The 26,623-nt window shown below is 40.2% G+C and overlaps 1 protein-coding gene across 4 annotated transcripts in view; it reads right to left on the minus strand.

Annotated features, from left to right (window-relative positions):
- Positions 1–26,623, minus strand: part of DMD (dystrophin) — a 1,630,689-nt gene that overhangs the window by 525,246 nt on the left and 1,078,820 nt on the right. For all 4 annotated transcript variants that reach the window (XM_047076051.1, XM_047076054.1, XM_047076053.1 and 1 more), the window contains one exon: positions 16,505–16,716. In XM_047076051.1, coding sequence (XP_046932007.1) covers positions 16,505–16,716 — 212 coding nt within the window. The remainder of the gene's footprint in view (positions 1–16,504; positions 16,717–26,623) is intronic.

Raw genomic sequence — 26,623 nt, forward strand, 5'->3', positions numbered from 1 at the left:
CTGGGTTTGAATCCTGGCTTGACCACTTTCTAGTTATGTGCCCAATGGGAAAGTGTATTATCCTCTCTATGCCTCAGTTTCCTCCTTTTTAAAATGGGGAGAGTAACAGTATTTACCTAGAAAGAGTATCATGAGGGTTAATTTAGAAAATGCAGGGAGAGCCTTCGGAATGGCGTCTGGCGTATCCAAAGCGTTAACTAAACATTAGCTAGAATAATCGTGCTGATTGCTATCACTGTTACTACTCTTTCTGTTGCTGCTGCTGCTGCTACTACTCTCGTCCTACGAATTGTACTGTTCCTAATGAACCGCACTCTGTTGACCACAGGGCAAGCCTCTACCGAATGCAAAGTAAGAGCCTCGCTGTTTCACCGACATTGTCTATGATGCTATAGCTCTAAAACGCTCCCTTTAATTTAGAAGAGAAATGCAAATACATAGACCTATCATTAAAAAAATTAAGGGTGAGTAGTGTTTAAGTTCTCTTATAAAATGTGTTTGGGGATAGTCCCCTACCAATGAAATTAACATTTGTTCCAGGTGAGCTAGAGTTTAAAAATTTTAATGACTGACTCCAAGGAGCTTCACGAATGAAAGGCAACAGCAGAGTAATGAAAAGGCATCTTCCCAGGGAGTCTTATTTGGCCGTTGTTTGGCTGTTTGATCTTAAGAAAGTCATTAACCTTCTGAGTCCCAGTTTTGTTGTGTGTAAAATAGGATGGAGTGACTTATTCCGCCTATGCCTCAGGTTTGTCATGAGGCCAAACTCAAAATAAAACTGCTTGGAAAATTGTGAAATAGCATCCTAGTATAGTTACGGAGAAAAAAGCGCTAATAGGGGGTTTCTCTTCTTTTGCCTAGGATACTGTGTTGGCATACGTGAACTAAGAAATTCATTTGAAAAAATCGAGTTCTGTGAGCTAACAGGGAAGAGCTGATTAGCTCTTAGATCCGTTCTCTGGCAATCTCCCACTCTACCCAGCATTACAGATGAACCAAGCCCCTTATAAGGGGGACCAGGGTTTTTCCCAGGATTCCGTGCTAGTTGGTTTCCAGGTGCGTTAGGACAGTGAGAGGCCTTGGTAGGACATACAAGAACAGGAGGAAAGAAGGGTGAAACTAAAGTATATCTCCCCTTCTCTCTGTGTGGGCAGGGTCTTCTTCGTGACTCCATTTCCTAAGGGACAGCCCTTCTCCCTGTAGTGTCACTACCTGCCGTGCAGCCCCCACAGCGGTTGAGTTAGTACCGGATGGTTCTGGTTTCTGGACTTTGGTAACACTTGTTGGCCCTTCAGCCCTCGAGGTGGCAATAGTTTCCCGATACTGCCAACCTCCGGGACTGGGGTCCTCTGCTACTCCATTAGCCATGGAACCTGTCATCTGTATTAACTTTCCTCTGAAATATCTCAGGTGGTTTCCAGACTTAACCCTGATGATACAAACTGGAGGACGTTTCACAGCAAATGACCCTGCCTCCCCAGAGAGAAGGGGATCACACAATGTAACGTAACAAGCACACATTTCATTAAATACGGACGACATCTTGTATCCTTCTCTGCAGTCTCAGAGGAACAGGTGACTCTTGTACTCTGGTAAGCTGATTCCTCCGTCAGAAGAGTCATCTACTCTGGGCTCTTTCTCCACACACTCTTTGTGTCTTTTCAATCTCTCGTCTCCCCGTAGGGTCTTCCTTCATAGCCTTCAACCATGAGTCCCCCCCCCCGCCCCCATCTTTAACCAATGGCAACAAAACTTGCTCTCTATCATTGTCTTTCCCTCCACCATTAAGCTCCTTAGAAGGCAAATGTTCAATCATGGCCTCAACTGGATTACATTCCTTCAACTCTACAACTCATCAGAATCAGTCTTTTGCCAACATCACCCCTCAAAAAATATTCTGACATGACATGAGTATAAATTGGATTGGTGATCCCAATTCTTTACCCCACCCTGTGGCCGTGCCCTTTGCTATTTAACTTTTTAATTTCCCACTACAAAAGACAAGAGTTTAGTTTCTGGCCCTTGACATTGAGCTTGGCCTGATGACTTGTTTTGCCTAATCCTAATGGGGGAACAATAGAAGTGATACAGAGGCTTGAAATGTGCTCCTGCAGTGGGGCTAGCCCTTATGCATTTCTGCCATCAACAAGAGATACACACGCCCCGGGCTAGCCTGACTGTCCCTGGAGAAGGATGAGTGACACATGGAGGGAGCCACCCCAGTCAACCTGCAGCACGAAGCAGTGCCACCCCAGCCAAGCCGTCAACTCTTGAAAAAAATTAAATGCTTATTGTGTGCCAATGACATTTTGAAGTTTTTTGTTATACAGAACGTTTGCAAAAATAGTTAACTGATTCAGTCACCAAGGGCCAACATCTGTGGAAAGTCTTAGGTTCTCATGTAATGTAAAATGAACAAATCAGGAAACTACAGACGCTGACGAGGATGTGGAGAAATGGGAACCGTCTTGCACTGTTGGTGGCAATGCAAACTGGTGCAGCCGCTCTGGAAAACAGTGTGGAGGTTCCTCCAAAAATTAAAAATAGAACTACTCTATGACCCAGCAGTAGCGCTGCTAGGAATTTACCCAAGGGATACAGGAATGCTGATGCATAGGGGCACTTTACCCCAATGTTTCTAGCAGTGCTTTCAACAATAGCCAAATTATGGAAAGAGCCTAAATGTCCATCAACTGACGAATGGATAAAGATGTGGTTTATATATACAATGACATACTACTTGGCAATGAGAAAGAATGAAATCCTGCCATTTGCTGCAACGTGGATGGAACTGGAGGGTATTATGCTGAGTGAAATAAGTCAGAGAAAGACAGATCTTGAGAAACAGAACAGAAGACCATGGGGGAGGGGGAAGGGGAAAATTTTTTTTCAGAGAGGGAGGGAGGCAAACCATAAACTCTTAAATACTGAGAACAAACTGAGGGTGGGTGGGGGATGGGGGAGAGCAGAAAGTGGGTGATGGGCATGGACGAGGGCACCTGTTGGGTTGAGCACTGGGTGTTGTATGGAAGCCATTTTGACCATAAATTATATTTAAAAAAAAACACAATATATGTGCACAATATATGTCTTAGCCCCGTCTCTGTGAGTCTCCTCCATAATCTCTTATGGCTTAAGTTATTCTTTTTTCTATCTTTCTCTTACATGTTGATGTTCTCCAAGGTTCTGTCGTTAGCCCAACCTTCTCCACCCGCACATACTGACCCTTCAGTGGAAGAGAAGGCAGGGAGCACGCGCGCAGAGCGGTTTTATCACAATTTTCCTTTACAGCAAGTCATCTACCTCCGCTGTCACTGCCTGCATTTAGGCTGTCACCATTTCTCACTTGGATTCTCCGACCACCTTTATACTGACTCACTTCCTCCACTCTCAAACCAGCCCCTCCACCCGGGGAAACAGCTGCTCAAGTGATATTTTTGAAATGCAAATGGAACCATGTTACTTCCGATGGCTCCCTGTTGCCTACAAGACAAAGTCCAAACCTCTCTCCTTAGATTACTAGGCACTCAAATCTAGAACCCGCACCTGTGCATCCACTCTCATCTTTTGTTAACTCCTTTCCATTTCCTTTCCTCTGACCCAATCCCATCATTGCTCATATGATAATCCAAAACCTCCGAAAGGTTCGGTGACTTGCTGAAGGTGACAAAGCCAATCAGTGAAAGAGGCGTCCCCAAAATGCAGGTTTCTCGACTCCAATATTCAGGGTTCAATCCAGTTAAAGAAGATATGCTTCCATATAGAGGGATTTAAGGCAAATGATTGGGTTTATTATAATTGAACACTGAGGAATATACAATAGTCTCCTTGGTGATTATAGCATGATTGGAAAATTATTGTGTATAATAAAATAAGACATTGCCAAACAAAGACAGCAGAAAAAAAACAGAGATTTGGGTTATTCAAAAAAATCACTAAACAATTTAGTCCTAAGTATGAATTAATATTCCACAAATCTTTATTGGGAAAAAGAAACACTCTTGCTTGCTTGTGTGAATTAAAATGACCTACAAAACCTCTTTATGGATTTATAATAGAAATGTTAAAATATCTGTAAGGAAGCTATTTCAAAAGTAAAGCCTCTCACCATTAACTTCCAGATTCATCTATTAAACCCCTGACATTACCAACTCTGTTTCAGAAGGTAACAGTCTATACAGGGGATACTATTTAAGAAAATGGCCCTCATTTTCCAGCTTACTGGAAATGATTAATCTTTTCAATAGCTTTGAGGACTACATACCAAAGTTGTTACTTTTTTGTCCTTTCAACAATGACTACAAGCTGAGAGCAGGCTAGTAAATGTGTTATCGGCCAACCCATTAGAGTTCCATTATTTTCTGTCTTACATGGCTTCATGTAATGAATTTTCATAATTAAACTAATGGCATACAATTTATTTTCCTCCCTCTTTACTTTCAGGCCCCATTTCTCTTCTGGCTTCTTTGGAATAAGTTTTATACGAAATGAAGGGAGGAGAGCCCTGCAAGGTACTTCATTACCTTAATTTCATTATGACATTTTAGAAAGCATTCTCTTTATCTGGGCTCTCTCTTTAATTTGCTGACTTTATTAAAAGGCTTAAGTAGTGTTGTAATTAAGAAATCACCCAGCCTCTCCAGGCATCTAAGAGAAGTCTGGTTGAGAGGGTATGGAAATGGTCGGGTAGAAATGACTCCAGAGAGAATGCCAGAGGACAGATCCTCAGAAAGTGGCATTTGTCTTGGCTATTTTTCCAACCCCGTGAGCCTCCTGTGGTAGAAGACGTTATTTTCCACGAACAATCGGGGCCTTATCATGCCACGTGCACCCCCATTGAGTCAAGGATGGCTATGTAACTGATTTTGACTACTTGTAACTTACAGGCAGAAGTTGTATGAACCGATGGCATCATTCATGTTCCCTGCCTCCTGAATCATGGAAGCATGTATCAAGACTCCGCTGTTATCAGCTTTGGTCCCTGCGTGAGTCAGCTAAGTAGAACCCTCTTGTGAATCCACAATGGACGCGTAACATGAGCAAAATATAAACTTTGTGTTAAGCCTCTAGACGTGGATCTTGCTACTGTAGTACGACTTAGACCATCCTGACAGATACACCTAGTCAGGTACAACCCTATCTCCAGAAGGGCAATTCTATTATATCTACGTAATCTGGGGCCAGGGTCAGGGATAGAGTAAGCTAGTATAATAACTCATACAGAATAGGTTCTGTTGCTAATACGTGTTGAGAAACTGTGTTTCCAAAGCAGTTTATAAACTGGAAGAATCAAGAAAAGATCTGGATCTTAATGACACGTAGGCATACCTCTTGAAAGCAACTTGGAGAAATAATTCGCGTAGCATGAAATCTACCCATTTTCAGTGTATAATTTAGTGGTTTTTAGTATATTCAACGAATTAGGAAGCCATCACCACAATCTAATTTTGGAACATTTTCTTCAAACCCAGAAGAAACCCTGTACCCATTAATAGTCACTTTCCACTGCCCATTCTCTCTCTCCCCTAGCCTTTACTAGACACCTCACACAAACGGACTCAAACGGTATGTGATCTTTTGTGATTGGCTTCTTTCGCCTAGCATCGTGTTTCTCAGGTTCACCCATGTTATACCAGGTACCAGTACTGTATTAATTTTTATCGCCAAATAGTATTCCATGGCTGGATATACCACACTTAAAAAAAAAAAAAACATTCATTAGTTGACAAACATGTGAGGCTTCTCCACTTCTTGGCTATTACCAATAACTCTGCTACCAATATCTGTATAAAGGTTTTGTGGCCATGTATGTTTTTATTTCTCCTGGATACACACCCGAGTATGGCATTGTCAGGTCAGAGAGTAATTTCGTGTTAATGCCGAAGTTTTTCCCAAAGTTGTACCATTTTCCACTCCCGACAGCAATGGATGAGGTTACGGTTATTCCACATTCTTGTCAACACTCATTATTGTCTTTTTTATTTTAATCATCCGAGTGAGTATGAAGTGGTATCTCGTGGTTTTCATTTGAATTTTCCTAACGACTGATGGTGTTGACAATCTTTTCATGGGCTTATTGGCCATTTGTACCTCCTCTTTGAAGAAGAGTCTATTAAAATCCTTTGTTGATTTATAATCGGGTTGTATTTTTGCTCTGGTTGAGTTCTGAAGTTCTGTATATATTCTGGACATAAGTCCCATATTTGGTATTTGCAAATATTTTCTCCCATTCTGTGGGCTGTCTTTTCACTTTCTTCATGACAATGTTTGCAGCACAAGTGTTTAATTTTGATGAAGTTCAACTTACATATGTTTTCTTTTGTCACTCTTGCTTTTGGTATCACGTATATATAAGAAAACATTACCTAACTTATCGTACTCCTATGTTATCTTGTAAGATTTTTAAATCTTATATTTTGCCCTATGATAATCCATTTTTGAGTGAATTTGCGTGTATGGTGTCAGGTCGGGTCAAACTTCATTATGTGGATACAAATATTTAATAACCCAAGCACAAGGTTTTAAAAAGACTATTCTTTTCCCATCTTAACAATCTTCACAAGTCTTAACAATGTTGTGAAAAATCAATTGACCTGAAATGCAAAGATTTACATCTATACTTTCAATGTTATTCCATCGATCTATGTGCCATATTCTTGTCAGTTCCATATTGTCTTGATGACGGTAGCTTTGTAGGAAGTTTCGAAATTGGGAATTGTGAGTCCTCTAACTTTGTTGTCTTCTCAAGGCTGTTTTGGCTATTCTTTGTCTCTTGCATTTCAGTATATATTTTAGGAGCCACTTGACTATTTCTGCGGAAAGTCCAGCTAGAATTTTGATGAGGTTCGCGTGAAGTCTGCAGATCAATTTGAGGATGTTGCTATCTTAACAATATTAAGTCTTTTGATCCGGAAACATGGGATATTTTTTTCTATTTATTTAGATCTTCCTTAATTTCATTCCACAGTGCTTTTTGTAGTTGGCAGTAGACAGGTCTTGGGTTTCTTTTATTCCTAAGTGTTTTATTTTTTGATGCTATTGTAAATGGAGTGCTTTCGGAATTTCATTTTTTAGGTTATTCACTGCTTATGTACAGAAAAATAACTGATTTATGTATTTTGACCTTGCAATCTGCAAACTTGCTGAATTTATTAGTTCTAATATTCTTTTAGTATATTCCTTGGGATTTTCTGTATATAAGATCATGTCATCTGCAAATAGATTGTTTTACTTTTTCCTTTCCAAACTAGAAGACTTTTATCTATTTTTCTTGCCCAGTTTCCCTGGCCTGAACTTGTAGCATAGTGGTAAATAGAAATGGTTAGAGCAGCCATCCTTACCCTGTTTGTGATCACAGGCGAAAGCATTCATTCTCTTTACTATGATGCTAGTTGTAGGTTTTTCTTAGATGCCCTTCTGTATTAGTTTCCTAGGACTTCCAAGACAGAGTATCACAAACTGGGTGGCTTAAAATGATGAAATGTATTGTCTCACAGTTCTGGAGGATAGATCCAAACTAAGGTATCAGGAGACTATGCTCCATCTAAAACCTATAAGGAAGAATCCTTCCCTGCCTCTTCCAGCTTCTGGTGGTGCCAGTCAATCCTTGGTATTCCTTGACTTACAGCTGCCACACTCTAATCTCTGCCTTTGTGGTCACGCAGTGTTTGCTCTGTTGTCAGTGTCTTCACATGACATTCTTCTCTCTGTGTATGCCTCTTTTCCTCCTTTTATAAAGACACCGGGCATATGTGGTTAAGAACCCAGCCTACTCTAGTATGACCTCATCTGAACTTGATCACATCTGCAATGACCCGATTTCCAAATACGGACACACTCATAAGTACCAGGGGTTGGGTCTTCCACACATCTTTTTAAGGAGACACTATTCAACCTACAACACCTTCTGTTTCTAATTTGTTGAGTGTGTGTGTGTGTGTGTGTGTGCGTGCGTTTTCACGAAAGGGTTTTGGACTTTGTCAAATGCGTTTTCTACAACTATTAAGATGACCATGTGGGTTTTGCCCTTTATTCTACTGATATGATACATTACAGACAGCCCCAACTTATGATGGTTTGACTTAAGACTTTTTAAAACTTTTATAATGATGTGAAAGTGACAGATACTCAGTGGAAAGCATACTTTGAATTTTCCATTTTGATCTTTTCCCAGACCAGCGACATGCAGTATGATACTCTCTCCTGACGCTGGGCAGTGGCAGTGAACTGCAGCTCCCAATCAGCCACGTTATCATGAGGGGGAGCAAGCGATGCACTTATGACCTTTCTGTACCCATATAACCGCTCTGTTTTTCACTCTCAGTACAGTAGTCGATAACTTACATGAGATATGCAACACTTGGTATTATAAAATACGTACATTATAAAATACGCTTTGTGTTACGTGGTTTTGCCTAACCGTTGGCTAATATAAATGCTCTGAGCATGTTTAAGGTGGGCTAGCTAAACTGTGATGGTTGGTAGGTAAGGTGTATTGAATGCATTTTTGGTTTATAATATTTACAACTTAGGACGGGTTTGTTGAGACAACCCCGTTGTAAGTCAAGGAAAATCTGTACGTTGATTCAATTTTGTATGTTAAACTAATTTTGCATGCCTGGAATACATTTCACTTGATTATGGTATACAGTCCTTTTAATATGGTGCTTTATTAGGTTTGAGAGTATTTTTCTTAAGGCTTTTTGAGTCTCTATTCATGAGGTATATTGGTTTGTAGTTTTTTTCTGGTGATATTTTCAGCTGGGAAGTATTCCTTTCTCTTCTAATTTTTGGAAGAGCTTGTGAAAAGCTGGTATTAATTCATCTTGGGGGCACCTGAGTGGCCCAGTCAGTTAAGTGTCCAACTCTTGGATTCAGTTCAGGTCCTGATCCCAGGGTTGTGGGATTGAGCCTTGCACCCAGCATGGATTCTCTCTCTCCCTCCGCCCCTCTCCCCTGCTCACGCTTTCTTTCTTTCTAAAAAAAAAAAAAAAAAAAAAAATTAAAACAAAATAAATACTTGGTAAAGTTCACCAGTGAAGCCATCTGGTCTTGGGTCTTTTTTTGGGAAAATTTTCAAATGATCAATTCAATTTCTTTATTTGTTATAGGTGTATTCATATTTCTTATATCTTCCATTCATAACATCCTCTTATAATCCTTTTTATTTCTATACGTTTGGTAGGATTGTATCCTCTTTCACTTCTACGGTGAGTAATTTGAGCCTTCTCTCTCTTCTCTCTTAGTCCAGTTAAAGGGTTGTCAAAATTGTTGATCTTTTCAATAACTAACTTTTAATTTTCCTGATTTTCCCTCAGTTTTCTTTATTTCCTTGATTTCACTCTAATCTTTATTACTTCCTTCCTTCTGCTTGCTTTAGGTTCAATTTTCTTTTTCTAGTTTCTTAAGGTAGAAGATTGGGTTACTTATTTGAGATCTTTCTTCTTTTTTAACTGAGGTATTTATAGCGATAAATTTCACTCTCAAAATTCATTAGTTGCACCTCACAAGTTTCAGTGTGTTGTGTTTTTATTTACATTCATTTCAAAGTATTTTTGCATTTCCTTAGTGATTTATTTTTTGACCCATTGGTTATTTAAGAACGTACTGTATCATTTTCTCATATCGGCGTATTTCCCAAATTTGCTTTTATTGATTTTTAATTTTATTTACTTATGGCTAGAGGACCTACATTATGTGATTATAATCCTTTTAAATGTATTGAGACTTCTTTTGTGACCTAGTGTATCATCTATCCTACAGAATGTTCCACGTGCAATTGAAAAGAATGTATACTCTGTTATTACTGAGTGGGATGTTCTACAGAAGAGCGCTAGGTCTTGCTAATTCACAGGGTCTTTCTAAGTCTACTATTTCCTTGCTGATCTACTGCTCAGTCTATCCATTACTCAAAGGAGGAGACTGAAGCCTTTGGTTTTGGTGAATTGTTTATTTCTCCCCTCAATTCTGTCAGATTTACTTCCTGTATTTTTAATTATTTTCCTTCTCTCTTTTCCTTGGTGTGGATTATTGCCGTTGACCTGTCTTCAAGTTCACTGACTCTTCTGACAGCTCAACTCTGAGGTTGAGGCGCTCCAGTAAGAATTTCAATCATTACACTGTCACACTCCAGAATCTCTATTTGATTCCTGTTTGTAATTTGTATTCATGTATTGATATTTTCTATTTGGCAAGATGTGCATGTAGCTTTCTAGATATCCCAGGAAAATGTCAGAGTTTTTCAAGGACCTCTGGGGACATCTCATTCCCCAGATCTGCCTTTTCAGTTTTTCTCTAGACCATGATTATCTCCACTGGTATCACAGTCCCAGGCAGTTACTATTTAAACAATGTTGCTGGTTGTTTTGGATAAACACTCTGAGGATAGGGCTTTTTCTGGGGAGTTAGTGCAAAGTCAGGCCAAATAATGACAAGGCCTTGTGTACAGGTTTGTTCTAGGGAGCCGCAAGACAGGCCAAATAGTAATAAAGCCCTGAGAATTAAAGGGGTCTTTCTGATGAAGTCCATTCCCGGTCTTTCCTCTCTGGTGGCCCTGAGGCTGCTGATTCTCAAAGCTACGATGCAGCAGGAAGAAAGTGATGGCAATGAGCCAAGTTAAAAAGCCTCAAACCCTGCTTTTCTCACTGAAGTTCAGCAGTTTACATAACGTTGTGAACCTTTGCTTAATTTCCAGAGTTCAGAGAAGGCGATTTTGACCATTTTTGCAATTTGTTGCTTTTATGGAGGAGTGAGTTTACACAGTTGGTACATTATATTTTCAAGCATGATAGAAGTTAAACTATGAAAGGGAAACAGGGCAAAACATGGTGTAATCAGAACATAATGCTATTCAAGTCTTGGGGGCTCTGCATTAAATATTTATATGGTATAGCAGTACCTGGGGACACTAGCCCATTACTTCCTCTGCTCTATCAGTGATGTACGAAGCACTCTGGTTGTACGCTTTGAAAAGTTTAATAGCTTCCTACATACTTTGGGAGGAAAAGTACTATCAGGTTATTGATTCTTTCTCCTTAATCACGTGGAAGCTTTAGGAGAGAACAAAAGGGAATAAAGAAAATGCGTGAAACCGCGGCAGGTCCTAGCAAGATTTCTGATATTTTTGCATTACAGTATCAGAAATCCAAACCTCCAACTACCAGGGTTAATCAATTTGCTGATTTAACTTTGCGCACTTCAAAAAGTTAATAAAACATATGGAAAAAGGATTCAGCTTCCACTACTGTGCATATCCTTAGGGCAGGTTAGGATATTGTCTAATACCGCCCATTACCCCCCAAATAATTAAAACTACAATGTTCTACTTCCGTATTTGAAAAAGCTCTCCACCGGTTTCTTTCCTAGTAAAATAATTGGAGACCCTCAAAGAACTACTGTATTTACTATATATAGTAAGGACAACTTTTTAAAGTAGTTACACGACTACAGTGTATCTATGTTTCAAGTTCCCTAAAGAACGTCTTCAAAACATCTATTTTGCAGCCTTGGAAATGTTTATTTACTAATTTGATAAATTACTGGATTTTTCGCCTCAGATAGTTTTAAGTATTATAGAGCCAAATCAGCTAGGCTCAAACAAGATTTCACTTCTCTATTGAATTCATGTACTCTTAGCTCAGCCAAGCACAAAACAGCTAATGCCGTCACATTTGAAAAGCTTTTATGCTGAATTTGACACAAAAGCAATCACAAAGCAGACAAAAAAGGAATTTCTCTTTCAAAAGCTGAAAGGGGAAAAAAATAAATGAAAACTCTGAGCCTGGGTAAATCTCTCTTGACACTGGAAAAGAAAGCTTAAAATCACCAAGAGATAATTTTTCCAAAGAATTCATTGCCACATTTGGACCGATCTTAATAGTCCCATGATGACCACTGCTAGCAGTTTTAGGTGCCAATGTCACACCATCTTACTGCTTATGAAAGTTAAATGGCAGCATCTCTCATAGGATTCTGTTATAGCTTATTGGAAGGGAGTTTGATTAGAATGGAAATCCTGTATGATTTTCCCTGACATCTGTCTTTCCGTCTCAAAAAAACATTATTGTTTTATTAGGGCCATGGAGAAGGTCAAATGAAGCCAGGTGGTTAACAAAATCAACTACTAACTCCCATTATGTTTTTGTCTCCAAAAAGTTACGGGATATGCCGGAGAGAAATTATACGTATACAATGGGCATCTCTTAACCACCTGCTGACTACTTATTGACACGATGCGCTATCTACAGCTTGTTCTTTGGACAAATCTAGACTGTCCTGTTGCTGTCTCCTTCCAGCCACACCATGCTTTCAAGATGGACTTTCCCCAGATGTTATCTCAGATTTCATTCCTATTCTGTGAAGGGGTGATTACTGTCCCCATTTTGTCTCCACTACTTTTTTTTTTTTTTTTAACCCAGAGGACGAGGCTGCCTGAATGTCCAATCGGTAAGGAAGTGGTTAAGGATGGGCCTTAATGAGATATTGAAAATAATTTAAAATGATCATTATTAAACGTTATATAGAGAAATACATATAAATATTTATACGATGATACCAAGGTTGAAATCAGAATTCCAAATTTTGTCCACATTACAGGACAGTTAAGATACGTAGACAATAAATGGCAGAGATTAGGGGCCAAGATGAGCAATTATGAATCATCAAAATATCAGAATGATAGACGAATTTTTCTTTAGTTCAGGTATGGCGACGGGCTTAAATTTTCAGAGTAGAATCCTACTAGGGCTTGCCTTTGAAACCGTTGCGTTGTGACAGTGAGGGCTGCTGCAAGGGAGGCTGCCTGCTTCAATCACAGCTCTCCAGCTCTGTAGCCACAGCCTGATGACTGCCTCACCAGGCTCACCAGCTCGCTTCTGATCTTAGGCACATAGACTCCGAAAGGGTTTATGGAGCAAGGAGATCCTGCTCAAATTATCCAATGCCTCTTTATGTCTATTTTCACCCTCTCTTCATAAAAGGCGATTGTAAGTGATAAGCCAACCGTTACCACTCAGTAGTGATAACATATTAGACATCAGGGCCAGATCTCCATTTTATATGCTTCCTGACGTTTAAATGTTTCTTATTGTTTATTTCCTTTCTTGAGAGAGAGACACACACACAGAATGAGTGGGCGAGGGGCAGAGAGAGAGAAGGAGACACAGAATCCGAAGCAGGCTCCAGGCTCTGAGCTGTCAGCACAGAGCCCGACGTGGGGCTTGAACTCATGAACCATGAGATGACGACCGGAGCTGAGGTCAGACGCTTAACCGACTGAGCCACCCGGGCAGCCCTATGTTCTCTGACTTTTAGAAGAATTAAAAATTGTAGTTCCATTAAAAAAGGGGATATACTTTGCAATTGTCTTTTTAGCTTTTCATAGTAAAACAGAATATGAAAACCTGTTCCCTGTACACTATTTTCATTATTTTCATTTTCTGCCTGTTGGCTTATACGATCTTATTGGTCAATTCATAATGACAGGTGTCTCCCTTTATGATCTTTACAGTGTCTTCTTGATTTGTCTTAGCCACATAGAAGACAATGGGTAGAAGAGAACATATGTGAGGTCATCTACAAGAGTAAGTGCTATGCATTCACATCCTAACTCTGTGATTTTGAAGAGGAGTTTCTGAACTTCTCTGGCCTTCAATTTTCTCACCTGTAAATAGGGAACAATAGTAGTTTCCATGGAAGGTTCTTGAGATGGTGAAATAAGCCAATATATGTGAAGTGATTAGCACAATTTTTGACAAAGAGCAAGTACTAGCCAAATGTTAGTATTAGCACTTGAATTACTTTTAGCTTTAGCATATGTCATTTATGAAATGGATGGGAAAACTACAGCTTTGGTCATCTTTATATAATGAACTTACACTGAAATTATATATAATTAATTAATTAATTAATTTTTAATGTTTTATTTATTTATTTATTTATTTTTTTTCAACGTTTATTTATTTTTGGGACAGAGAGAGACAGAGCATGAACGGGGGAGGGGCAGAGAGAGAGGGAGACACAGAATCGGAAACAGGCTCCAGGCTCTGAGCCATCAGCCCAGAGCCCGACGCGGGGCTCGAACTCACGGACTGCGAGATCGTGACCTGGCTGAAGTCGGACGCTTAACCGACTGCGCCACCCAGGCGCCCCTGTTTTATTTATTTTTAAGACAGAGAGAGACAGAGCATGAGTGGGGATGGGACAGAGAGAGAGAGGGAGACACAGAATCCGAAGCAGGCTCCAGGCTCTGAGCTGTCAGCACAGAGCCCAACACGGGGCTCGAACTCACAAACCGTGAGATCGTGACCAGAGCCGAAGTCGGACGCTCAACCGACTGAGCCACCCGGGCGCCCCAATATATATATATATATATAATTTAATTCCTGAACATATGACACAAACAAAAACATCAGTTTCTATAGATAACGGCTCAGCCACTTTTATCATGGCATTTTAGAAAGACAATTCAAAAGCAAAATTTTTATTTTAAAAGTATGACAAGGAGAGCGATTATAATACCATCTCGTCTCTGTTTTAGGTATTTAAAACACATTACTTATTTTGACGATGAAATTGTTTTCTTTTATCCTTTCATATTCTCTTTTGCAACTCTTTTCATCTCTCATTTTTAAGCCCCTTGCTTTTCTAAGAGCTATAAAACCCTAATCACTCTTGCCATCACTTTAAGATTCTTGTAGGTTTTAAGATTTCTCATGTGCCAACTTGCAGAGTCTTCTTATCCTTATCAAATTTATCACTATATGCCTGTCATCTCTTCTTCCCTTCTTCCAACTCAAGGGTCCAGTCCAAACTCTTTTCCCTTGTTAATTCCTCTCCACCAGTTAACCACTCTATTTCAAGATCTGCTAGATTCGTAGAATCTTCAATTTTTGGAGAGGAAAAGCAAATCACATAGCATACCGAATACCTTATGGGTAAGACCACAGCCTTCAAGAGTGGCTACGTGAATTCTATATTTCCCATAGTCAAACCAAGAATTGGGAACATCATCATTAGAAATTCCTACATCTTTTCACCCCAAGGAGAAAATCTTAGTGGCCACATGTACCTACCACGTGAAAGAAATAATTGCTTCCAACAGAGCTAATGATAAGCCTATAAAATCCTATGGGACTTTCTAACATTCTTGTCATGTAAACAAAAATCTTGTCCTCATAGCAGCTCAGGTCCTTTGGAGAAGTAGCTACGGCAGAGTCTGGCTAAAAACTCACTAGCTCACTTTTCCCATTTACTCTTCCTGATGTTAAATTGGGAGCATGTTCTGCTCAATGGGATGTGGGTGGAAGCGATGATGTACATAATCTCCAGGCCTGTCCATAGAACCCCATGGATGAACTGGCCACGTTTTCTCTTACTCTCCTGCAGTGACCTGGGGCAGCCATGAGTTCAAGATGACAGTTTCACAAAATTGGAAAAGCCTGGATTCCTCAAGTCACTATTTATGAGAGCGCTCCCAGGAAGGACTCTTCAACCTGCACTGTACTATGACACAACCAAGGAATTAATCATTATTATGTTAAATTCTTGAGAAATCAGGGTTTATTTTTTAAATAAACCTAGCACAAACACATATGCTATGTAGCTCGGCACAGCCTAAACACTGACTAATTTAGAAATGGAAGCCACTTCATCCAAGAAAACCACAATGTAAGGCTCTTTTTCTCAGATGACATAGCTAATTTGTGATTCAGACAATTGTTTAGCAGAAGGCCTTTTTCCACCAGAAAAAAAAAAATCTATAGAGGGTTTTAATCAAAAATTCAATCTAATCAAGTTCCCACTGTGCTACTTCTCTGCTTAGCATTTAAGGTCTTTCCCAACTGACCCATAAATATGAGGTTGGAGAGAATTAAATGCATCGAAAGCACCATGCGTGATGCTTGATAAAACATGGCCATTAAACAAATATTATTTCCTTTCCCAGTTCTCTTTCTTGTATCCCAGACAGCTCTAGATCATGAGATGGACAGATACATGATGGAGTTTTGGGGGGAAAGAAGAGGAAGAAGAGAAGGAAGACAAAGAAGTAGAGAGATGGGTCTGGAGGTCAAAGACCTGGAGGAGAAAGTGAGAGTACACCTTACCCTTGCCTTACCTTACACATCTCCTCCCTTCTCCACTCAGGGCCCTACTTAGGAAGGAGTAGACCTGTTCCTTTTTCTACGAAGGAAGTAATCCCAACCCCCTGCCTTCATGCTACCACATAAGTCTGGACATCAGCTATGAAGTGATCTCAAAAAATGGTGTACTATGAAAAGCAGCCTATGATATCCCGATTAAACAAAATTAATTTTAAGTTTGCTATTAGCCGTCAATTTTCCTCGAATCTCTACCTTGACTGAAAAGTCTACTGTTCATTTCAGCCTAGATGCAATTTTCTTTTCATACATTTACCTTAAAAATCATTCAATTTTCATCCATATTATAATTTTATGCAGTACAACTGGTATTTTCTTTTAAGGACATATCTATCTGTGATACTAACCTTGGTTTCTGTGATTTTCTTTTGGATCGCATCCATTGTGTAGGGAGTCTCCTTCCATGACTCCAGCTTGGCTCTGGCCTGCCCCAGCACCTGTTCAGCTTCTTCTTTACCTTCCAGCCATTGCGTGGAATCCTTTACCATTTCATTCAACTGCTGCCTCCGGTTCTGAAGGTGTTCCTGTACTTCATCCCACTGACTCTGAATTCTTTCAACTGGAATAAAAGGAAAAAAATGAATACACAGGAGTGAATGCAGGTCTGGAGAAGACATCTGAATTTTAACATTCAAAGATTTCCCCACTCTTTCTAGTACTCATTTAAAACATTGTTCATTGTGTTACAGCTAGCATAAGGGACAATCGAATTCCTTTCTTGTTCAGTGGCAAACAGGAGGTTAAGTTATCTTCCTGAAGGTGACCTAGAACATCGGTAGTATACGTAAATATTCAGCTCTGTCTGTTCCCAATCCCCAGAGTCAAATATGAATAATCATTCAGAAAGGTACGATAGCAGAACGCCTGAATTGCCTTGCCCTTAGCACTTCAGAGCCCAACAACCTGACTTCTGACACTGTCATTGGAAATTCATTCCTCAAAGGCTTTGTGGGGCCCCAAAGAATTTGTTTTGCCATCTGAGTGGCCGGCCAGATCTACCAGGGAGTTGATGGTTCCCGTCGCCCCACCTCCCAGGAGCAGCCTGTAAGGAAGAAGCGATGGTAGGTATTGGGGCATGAATATTTGAGTCCCATTCATACCAGGGTATGTAACTGGGGAGCATGTGTTTTACAAGGGTTCCAGAGTTTTCCTAGTGGGATAAAGCTCCAGTGGCCCAAAGAAGGAACCTGCTTGATAACGCACCATCTTTTATTGACTTGCGTACCTGCCTTACTGGCTGTTTCCCTCAACTCCCAAATAAACCATGCACTCTCAAAACCTTTTCCTGGGGTCTTCTTCTGAGGCAACCCAAGAGCAGATAGGCATCCTGGAAATGTAACAACATCTAAGGATCCGTGCTGATTATATTTTGTAAGACAGCCTTATCCTGAGGCAATTTTTTTGGTATCGTTGTGAGTCCAAGATGGAGATGCCCTATTAATTCTTCTCTGAAGTACTTTGTTTTAATGTATTAAAAACAAACATACCACATCGTCTTTTTCTTTTAAGGACCACATTATCTTTTCTTGAAGCTCATTTCATAAAATACAAACAATGCCCTAGAAAATAAGTAATAAAACCACTACCAACTTTATCCCATGAGGAAAACCTGACAAATATTCTAGATGTTTCCTTAAGTCTCGATGAATACCATACATAGGCGGTTACCAAATTCTCTCATACAGAACTCCTTCCCACTTTTTACATATTCCCACTGCAAAGCTCTGTCATTTTTCACCTACATACCTGCAAAAGACCGTATGGCCCCACTGCTTCGAGTCTGTTTTGTAACACAACTTCTACACTGCAGAGAGAGCAATAACTAATATAAATATGATCACCCCAATCCCTCATTTAAACCCTTCAATGCCTCCCTACTGTCCTCTGAAATATCTTAGCTTGACATACATGTTCCTCTGTGATCTGGCCTGGATAATCTAGGAGATTTATTTACAAAGGAACAAATTAGAACATAATCAGCGTAAACGAAAGTCACCAAAAAGAATACAGGAAATTGGACCTTGCGGCATTGGAGCTGTTGGCTACCTCTGGGACCAAGAATTCAGGGGAGGGAGAAGTGTCCAGAAGCTGGGAATCATCAGGAGAAACCACCTTGAGAGGCGCGGTAATCTTTTCTCAAGGGACACTGTCAGCCTGAGGCAACTTCCCTGGAAGGGACCAGGAGAATAAATACCCTGATCTCACTTTGCCCTCGCTCTCTTCGCTTTTCCTAACAGGTCTCCCGAGTGGGTAAACCAACCGGAAGGCAGAGAGCATGGGAGCCCAATGGTGACACAGATCTGCCCCTCAGAGTAGAGACCACAGGAGAGAAGGGCAAGGGGGGCTATGGATAGAGAGAAAATGTACACAGAACAGTACTGTAAAATTGCACTTCACGACGTTAAGTTTAGACCTTCTTCGTTAACCCTGCTGTTGGCTCCGTTAAGTTAGGAGAACTCAGGAGTTAAAGAAGTGCTTGAGATTTTCTGTAAATAAGCATCAGAACTAGACAGAACCTACAAGACTAGTGATTGTGACATGAAATCAAGAATCTGGGACCTGGAGTAGGCAAAACCAAGTAAGTGGCCTTCAATATGCATGATTGGGTTTTTAAAAATTTTTTTTTAACATTTTATTTATTTTTGAGACAGGGCGAGACAGAGCATGAACAGGGGAGGGTCAGAGAGAGGGAGACACAGAATCTGAAACAGGCTCCGGGCTCTGAGCCGTCAGCACAGAGCCCGACGCGGGGCTCGAACTCACAGACCGTGAGATCGTGACCTGAGCCGAAGTCGGCCGCTTAACCGACTGAGCCACCCAGGCGCCCCTACGCATGATTGTTTTTATTGGGTTTGTTTCTGTTTGCGTGTGTAACATGTGAACCTCTGTTTTATTTTTATTTTTATTTTTTTTTAAATTTTTTTTTTCAACGTTTATTTATTTTTGGGACAGAGAGAGACAGAGCATGAACGGGGGAGGGGCAGAGAAAGAAGGAGACACAGAATTGGAAACAGGCTCCAGGCTCTGAGCCATCAGCCCAGAGCCTGACGCGGGGCTCGAACTCACAGACCGCGAGATCGTGACCTGGCTGAAGTCGGACGCTTAACCGACTGCGCCACCCAGGCGCCCCTGAACCTCTGTTTTAAATGTCAGTCTCTCTCTCCGATCTTTGAGCCCCATTCTGTTTTGTGTGTTTGTTTCATCGCTGTTGTTGCCCCACAAGGTAGTGCGGTACCTATCATAGTTGAGATTTACAGTTATTATTTATTTATTTGTAACAGGCTTTAAGTAATCTCTATACCCAACGTGGGGCTCGAACTCACAACCTCGAGATCAAAAGTTGCATGGTCCCCTGACTGAGTCAGCCAGGTGCCCTGGGATTTATAATTATTAAGTAGTCTTCTATTTAATCTTTAGTTTGCAAAATTACTAGTATAAATGCTCTTATAAGAAAGCTGTGGAAAATATAAATAAATGCGCCTTAACATGTTCTGAAATATTTCTCCATCAATCATAGAAATAACTGATATTCCAATTACGAACCAATTTTTCCACTTATCGTAGCAGGTTATTTTATTATGCATACTTGGCACCTTTTTTTCTTAGCCCATTTTTATATACTATATGTATTTGAAAATAATAAAATTGGCTTTCCTTAAAAAGTCTCTGATTCCAATTTGCCTTTGCATTAATCAGCCTTGATTAGTGACATTTTATTACGCTAGCAAAATTTTAAATGCCTCGTATTTTTGATATAAACATGGTAAGCCATTTGCAATCATGCCCGTGAATATTTCGTACATCTTATAGTTCATTTCAGTAGGGCAGACATAATCTCCATATTTGAATAGGCCGTCCTATGAGGAAGAAGTAAGATAGTTCTTCCTATTATACGGGTATGTATGTCTTCATTGAGCCAAAAGGAGGAAACTTTCACAACCCAGACCATTATTTCAATCATACCGTTTGAATGTTTGTTGAGTCACAGCAATCAAAGTGCTCATCCCAAAGGGGTCGTGCGTGTGCAATGTGGCAAGATAAAACGGTTCTTTGGTGTGTGCATCCCACTAAGGGTGTGCTTTCTCATCCTTGACCTTCAACTGTATGCGATCATCAGATAATACTTAACTAAATAAATGTACAGGCTACAGACTCACTCAACCATCCATCTATCCCTCCAAACACCCCAAACCAACAGTCTGTTCGTCTAGCCTGCCAGTCACCATTTTATTTACCATCTGCTAGACACCGGGCATTATGCTAAGTGGTGGGGAAACAAAGCAGTCAAGACAGATTCCCCAGTTTCTAGTTGGTGCCTGTCATATAAAGGTGTTGGCCACTGTCTACCCAAAGAATAAAGGATGAACGGTTCTGGGGAAAAGATAATGAGTTCAATCTTAGGCCTATCCATTGGGAGGTTTTAGTCACTTGGACTGAAGGTGCAATGGCACAGCTGTGTATTTTGGGAGAGAAATCCCAGATTATAAATTACTGCAGAGAAGCAGTGAAGACATCAATGTGAACGCATTCTCATTGATACGGTATGTAAATCGATTGAACAGAACAGAGGGTTAAAGACGAAGTCCTGGAAAATGCATGACAGAACATAAAGACAGAACAAAGCCGAGGTAGCCTGGAAGATGAATGAATGGCTAGAGAGGTAGGGGGAATGCTTGCAAAGGGTACTGTCATAAAGACACGGGCAAGAAAGGATTTCAAAAACGCAAGAGTGGTTGACACTTTTAAATGCCATAAATGTCACAACAGGTAATAAAAATCAGAATAATTAACATTTATCCGAATACCTCCACTGATTAAAGGACTATTTTAAGTTCTATACGAGCGTTAATTCATTTAATCAACATGATGATCTTATGAGGTAGGTATTACTGTTTATGCTGCTGCTGCTGCTGTTGCTGCCACTTCTCCTCCTTGAACGGAGGAAGAAACAGACTGCTTGAAAGGAGGGCCATAAGGTCATATCGATAGGGAGTGCAGGCGCCAGGGCTTGGAACCAGTCAGACTCCCCAAAGCCCATGCCAAAAGTATCCATTGGCTTTGGTCACACAGAATTCCCTGAAGACCATACAGAAAATAATTTTAGCGGAGTGGTAGAAATCTTACTGTCAAGGATTGACAAATGAATCAGCCAATGACGAGAGCTGGAAGAGAATCACCCTTTGTGGGTGACAACTGGGAGGTGCGTTTTTCGCTGTCTCCCAGAGTTCACTCGTCAGGGTTGAATGCTAGTGGCCCACAGCAATCACTTGCTCCGTAATTGGCCCAATCATTGGCTTCTTTCCCTATTTCCCGGTCCCACTCTCCTACGGGTATTTCAGGGGATCACCTTACAAGTAAGAACACTTTCACTCAAATCATTGTTTAAAGGTTATCCGTCTGGGAAAAGGTACTCTGAGAATTTTATTCATTAAAAACAAAAACAAAAACGAAAACAAAACTTTGTGCTTGCTACCTGGTACACTTTCAGTAACTATCTGTCAAATGAATTGTACATTCACACTATTTTAATTATCCATGCTTCCTTTCGCTAATGATGCAAATATTCCACTTCTAAAGTTAATCTTTGCCCCGGACCTTGAGTCTTGCTTCCTTAGAAGGAATCACTGTCTCTTGACTGCATTTCAAGTTTACGCAATTTGAACAATGGCTGAAGAATTATGCTCATTGTCACTTCTCATCAGGGAAATGCAAATCAAAACTACAATGAGATATCACCTCACACCTGTCAGAAAGGCTAAAATCAACAACTCAAGAAACAACAGGTGTTGGCGAGAATGTGGAGAAAAAGGAGCCCTCCTGCACCGTTAGTGGGAATCCAAACTGGGGCAGCCGCTGTGGAAAACAGTATGGAGGTTGCTCAAAAAGCTAAAACTAGCACTACCTTATGATCCAGCAGTCGCATTACTGGATATTTACCCAAAAGGCACAAAAACACTAATCCAAAGGGAGATATACACCTCTAGGTTTACAGCAGCATTATTCACAACAACCAAGATATAAAAGCAGCCCAGGTGTCCATCAAGAGACAAACGGATAAAGAAGATGTGGTATATAGATGCGAAGGGATATTATTCAGCCATAAAAAGAATGAAATCTTGCCATTTGCAGCAACATGGATGGATCTGGAGAGTATAGGTCTAAGTGAAATAAGTCAAAGAAAGGAAGACAAATACCATATGATTTCACTCATATGTGGAATTTAAGGGAAAAAAAGAACAGCAAAGGGGAAAAAAAGGAGAGAGACAAAGAGACAAAGCAAGAAACAGACTCTTAACTATAGAGAATGAACTAATGGCTACCAGAGGGGAGAGGGGGGGCGGGGGAGGGGAGGGGTGAAGCGGCCGGCGGGGACTGAGGAGGGCACTGATGCTGAGGAGCAGAGGGTGATGTATGGAAGGGTTGAATTCATATACCATACACCTGAAACTAACATAATACTGTATGTTAAGTGAAATTAAAATTAGAACTTAAAAAAAAAGAATCGCATATTTTACTCTTTATTTTCCTCTCATTCTTTATGATCTCTCCTTTAAACAAACAAATATTCTCTGGGCATCCTTTCTGATTGAATGCCTCTGCATCAGCCATGGTTTTTGGCACAGGACATCTTCAATATCATATCTACTAGAACATCCTCATCTAATAAAAAATCCATAGATTAAAAGCTATGTTGGCGTGCGTGGGAGATTCTTGTGAGCCAAAACGAATCAATGCTGTTTCTTTCTCTGGTATCCTTAAAATAAACCAGAGATCAGACAGAATCTGTTGGCATGTCTTTTCACCTCAGTCGGTATTTTTAATTAAATCTGAGGTGGCATGGTGTAGAAAAGTATATGTATATATCAGATAAGGGTATTTTTTTTTTCAACTTTTTTTTTAAATTTATTTTTGGGACAGAGAGAGACAGAGCATGAACGGGGGAGGGGCAGAGAGAGAGGGAGACACAGAATCGGAAACAGGCTCCAGGCTCCGAGCCGTCAGCCCAGAGCCCGACGCGGGGCTCGAACTCACAGACCGCGAGATCGTGACCTGGCTGAAGTCGGACGCTTAACCGACTGCGCCACCCAGGCGCCCCAAATAAGGGTATTTTTATGGGCATTTTCAAAGTTTAAAAGATACTGAGTTCCAGAGGCTAATAACAACAATAAAATATCATATTGTTATTAACATAAGTACAGTGAAACAAATACTAGAAAGCGAATCAACACATGTATCAACTCTTGTGAAATAACTACCCGAATGGGAGAATCCATTTTGCAGAGCAGAAATTATGGAGAGATTATTTCCTTTACAAAAGGATTCACCGTAAGATTTCTTTAAACGGTCAGCCTGTTAGATATATTTAAAATATTATTTGATTTGGTGGTGCCCGGGTGGCTCAGTTGGCTAAGCATCTGACTTAGGCTTAGGTCGTGATCTCATGGTTTGTGGGTTTTGGCCCCGCGTCGGGCTCTGTGCTGACAGTTGGGAGCCTGGAACCTGCTTGAGATTCTGTGTCTCTCTCACTCTCAGCCCCTCCCCTGCTCACCCTCTGTCTCTGTCTCTGTCTCTCTCTCTCAAAAACAAACATTAAAATTTTTTTTAAATGTATTATTTATTTTGCATTCCACTCCCAAGTACACATCCAAGACAAATGCATACTTGTATTCACCAAAAGACGTGTCCTAAATTGGAAGATTCCCCTAACTGCAAAGTACCCAAATTCCCCTCTACTATAAAATGGATAAATACGGTGGATAAATATAATGGATAATTTTGCCAATAGATAAATGGATAATGGATAAATTTACCAATAGAACGCTATCTAGCAACAACAATAACACGACTTATGCAATATTATGTATTAATCTCATTTATGTAATATTATCTATTAATCTCATAAACATAACGTTGAGGGAAAGACATCAGCCAAAAACAAGGGCATACTGTTTTATTTCATTCGCATAACATAGAAAAACACGAAGAAGTAAGATGACTGTAGAAGTCAGGATACCAGTTAGCCTAGTGAGACTGGTAGTCACGAAAGAGACATGACAGGCGCTTCTGAACTTCCTGTTTCTTGATTTGAGTGCTGTTTACACAGTTGTATTTAGCTTGTGCAAACTCACCAACCCAAACATCTATAACATGTACATTTTCCCTAGGCATACTGTACTTCAGTAAAAATTTAATGAAGTATGATTTGGCTCGCGAAATATATTCGACATACAACGTTGGAGAATTCATCTTTTCAAAAGGGTTGCAACCTGAGAAGCATGCGTCACCGGCAGACACGAATAACGAGAGATGCGATGGCTTTGCTGAGGACACAGTACAATTTACGTCTTAGGTTGGCGTGATAAAGAACAGAAATACTGGTCAGTGAACCAGACCAGACTCCCAGAAACAAATCAGCACCCGGAGACTGATGAAGCAGATATGTGGTTATTTACCAACAGCAACAGAGCCCTGCAGTTGATGGATCTAACTGTCCTAAGAGCAGACCCTGCAGAACCATATGTGAAAGAAAACTTGGGCGGTAGGGTACATGTTCCATTTTGTCAAGGAGTGAAAGTTAACTGAAAATGCGTAGCTCATCAAAGAGGAGCTGTTTTGGATCTGGCCCACTGTGGTAGTTGGACATCAGATGGACCAGCTCATTGTCCATGCCTGGGCAACAATCCAAACCACAGAATTCCACCACACTTGCAACACTGCATTCAGGATATTACTGAGAGACCAAAGATATATTACAGCAATGGACTGGGTCACTAGAGCCCATACTGTTAGATTTACATGTATACCGGATTCATCTGACGTGCAAAAGTGAAATAATAATAAAATATATGCATATAAACTCAGACAATCTGTGCACGTTGGTAATTGAAGAGCTGCCCGGATGTGTGCATTTCTCTTTTCCGAGGGCCATCATGGAAAGCTTCTCAACTGATTTGTCCAGTAAGTAGATGCTGGATAATGAAGGGAAATAAATAACCGATGCTAAGACTCAGGACGACAGACTGGGACTCGGCATGTGTCCTGATTTACAGATCTCCAGAAGTGTCAAATTGGAAACTCAGCAATCATGTCAAGAACCACAATACTGCAGAGAAAGAAACAGTTCGGTTGATTGAGTACTAACCAATCTTTCACTTCATGTTTTTGAGCTAGCTACGTTTGATTATCGATATACATTCTTGACTGATATAAATTCCCACAACATCTCTCCTAGGGAAAAATGTTATTTACAAAAACGAAATGATTGCCTTTTTGAATATACATTGCTACAGAAGAAACAACAGCTCTGTTGCAATTTCTGCACTGGATTTACAACCTGAGAAAGTTCCTGTGAGTAAGTTTTAGAAGGAAACCTTGACTGGCAGTTAGTAATGGGTTATAGCCCTAGATTCGTGACGAAATTTAACTGGCAAAAGTTGACTGACCACAACCTCAATTTTCTCAACTGCAAAACGGAAATAATGACAGTTGTACAACCGAAGGACTTTTGTGCAGATAAAATCCAACAATGAATAAAAGCATAGCGGACCATACTAAAGCAAGGTGTTGCTGCTTCTCTGTACAGAGACTAAACAACGGATTATAGTCATCAGCAAACATTTGTGATCTGTGATGTGGAGCACACTGTATATCTCAATGGTTCCACAGAGCACTTAAGTGTTCCAGGTAGAAAATGCCAAGCTGGAAGAGTGACATTGCAGGCAAATGGGTCACAAATGAGTTAAGAAGGCAGATATTTAACTACGGTCAACTGTAAGCAAAATGACTCCAACTGAAGTTAAGATAATGAGTTCTGATAGTTAAAAACGGGAAAGAGATGTGGGAACCATAACAGACTGTTTCCTGCAGCTAAAATAGTCAACAGAATGTTAGGGATGATCAAGAAGGGAACTTAGGAAGGAAGGAAGGAAGGAAGGAAGGAAGGAAGGAAGGAAGGAAGGAAGGAGGGAAGGAAAAGAAACCGCCATTATTATACTCTTATACAAAGTTAGGGTACATCTATACCTTGAGTAATGTGAGCATATCTTAATGTTTGATATTCAAAGACTTACAAGGAACCAAGGTAAGTGAAGATAATAACCCAAATTATAGAGAATATTAATATTTGTTTCATCTGACTTCACATGGCATTTAAACACGGTTCTGTAGAAAAGTGATTTATAGTTAAGCTCTTCAAGGAGGTATCTCAACTTAAACCATTAAGAAGGGGGAGAAACAAATACACTGACCAGGAAGGCAAATGTACCTAGTGTAAATGGACATGCGCTGTATTTAGGAACAGGGCATAAGGGGTGTGGTTGCTACGTAAACATAGAATAAAATGTCTGGGACATTTCAGACCAAAAACCTGAAAAGAGAAGGGAGTTATAGGCACATGATTAAATCCTAGCCACTATGACTGATTTGAATATCTGCTCCTTCTCTAAATCCTAAAAAGCTAGAATTCA

The sequence above is a fragment of the Lynx rufus genome, unplaced genomic scaffold (assembly GCF_022079265.1).
Source record: "Lynx rufus isolate CCGP_SWC_20201006 ecotype Redwood Valley unplaced genomic scaffold, mLynRuf1.p SCAF_14, whole genome shotgun sequence".
NCBI classification, from domain to species: Eukaryota; Metazoa; Chordata; class Mammalia; order Carnivora; family Felidae; genus Lynx; species Lynx rufus.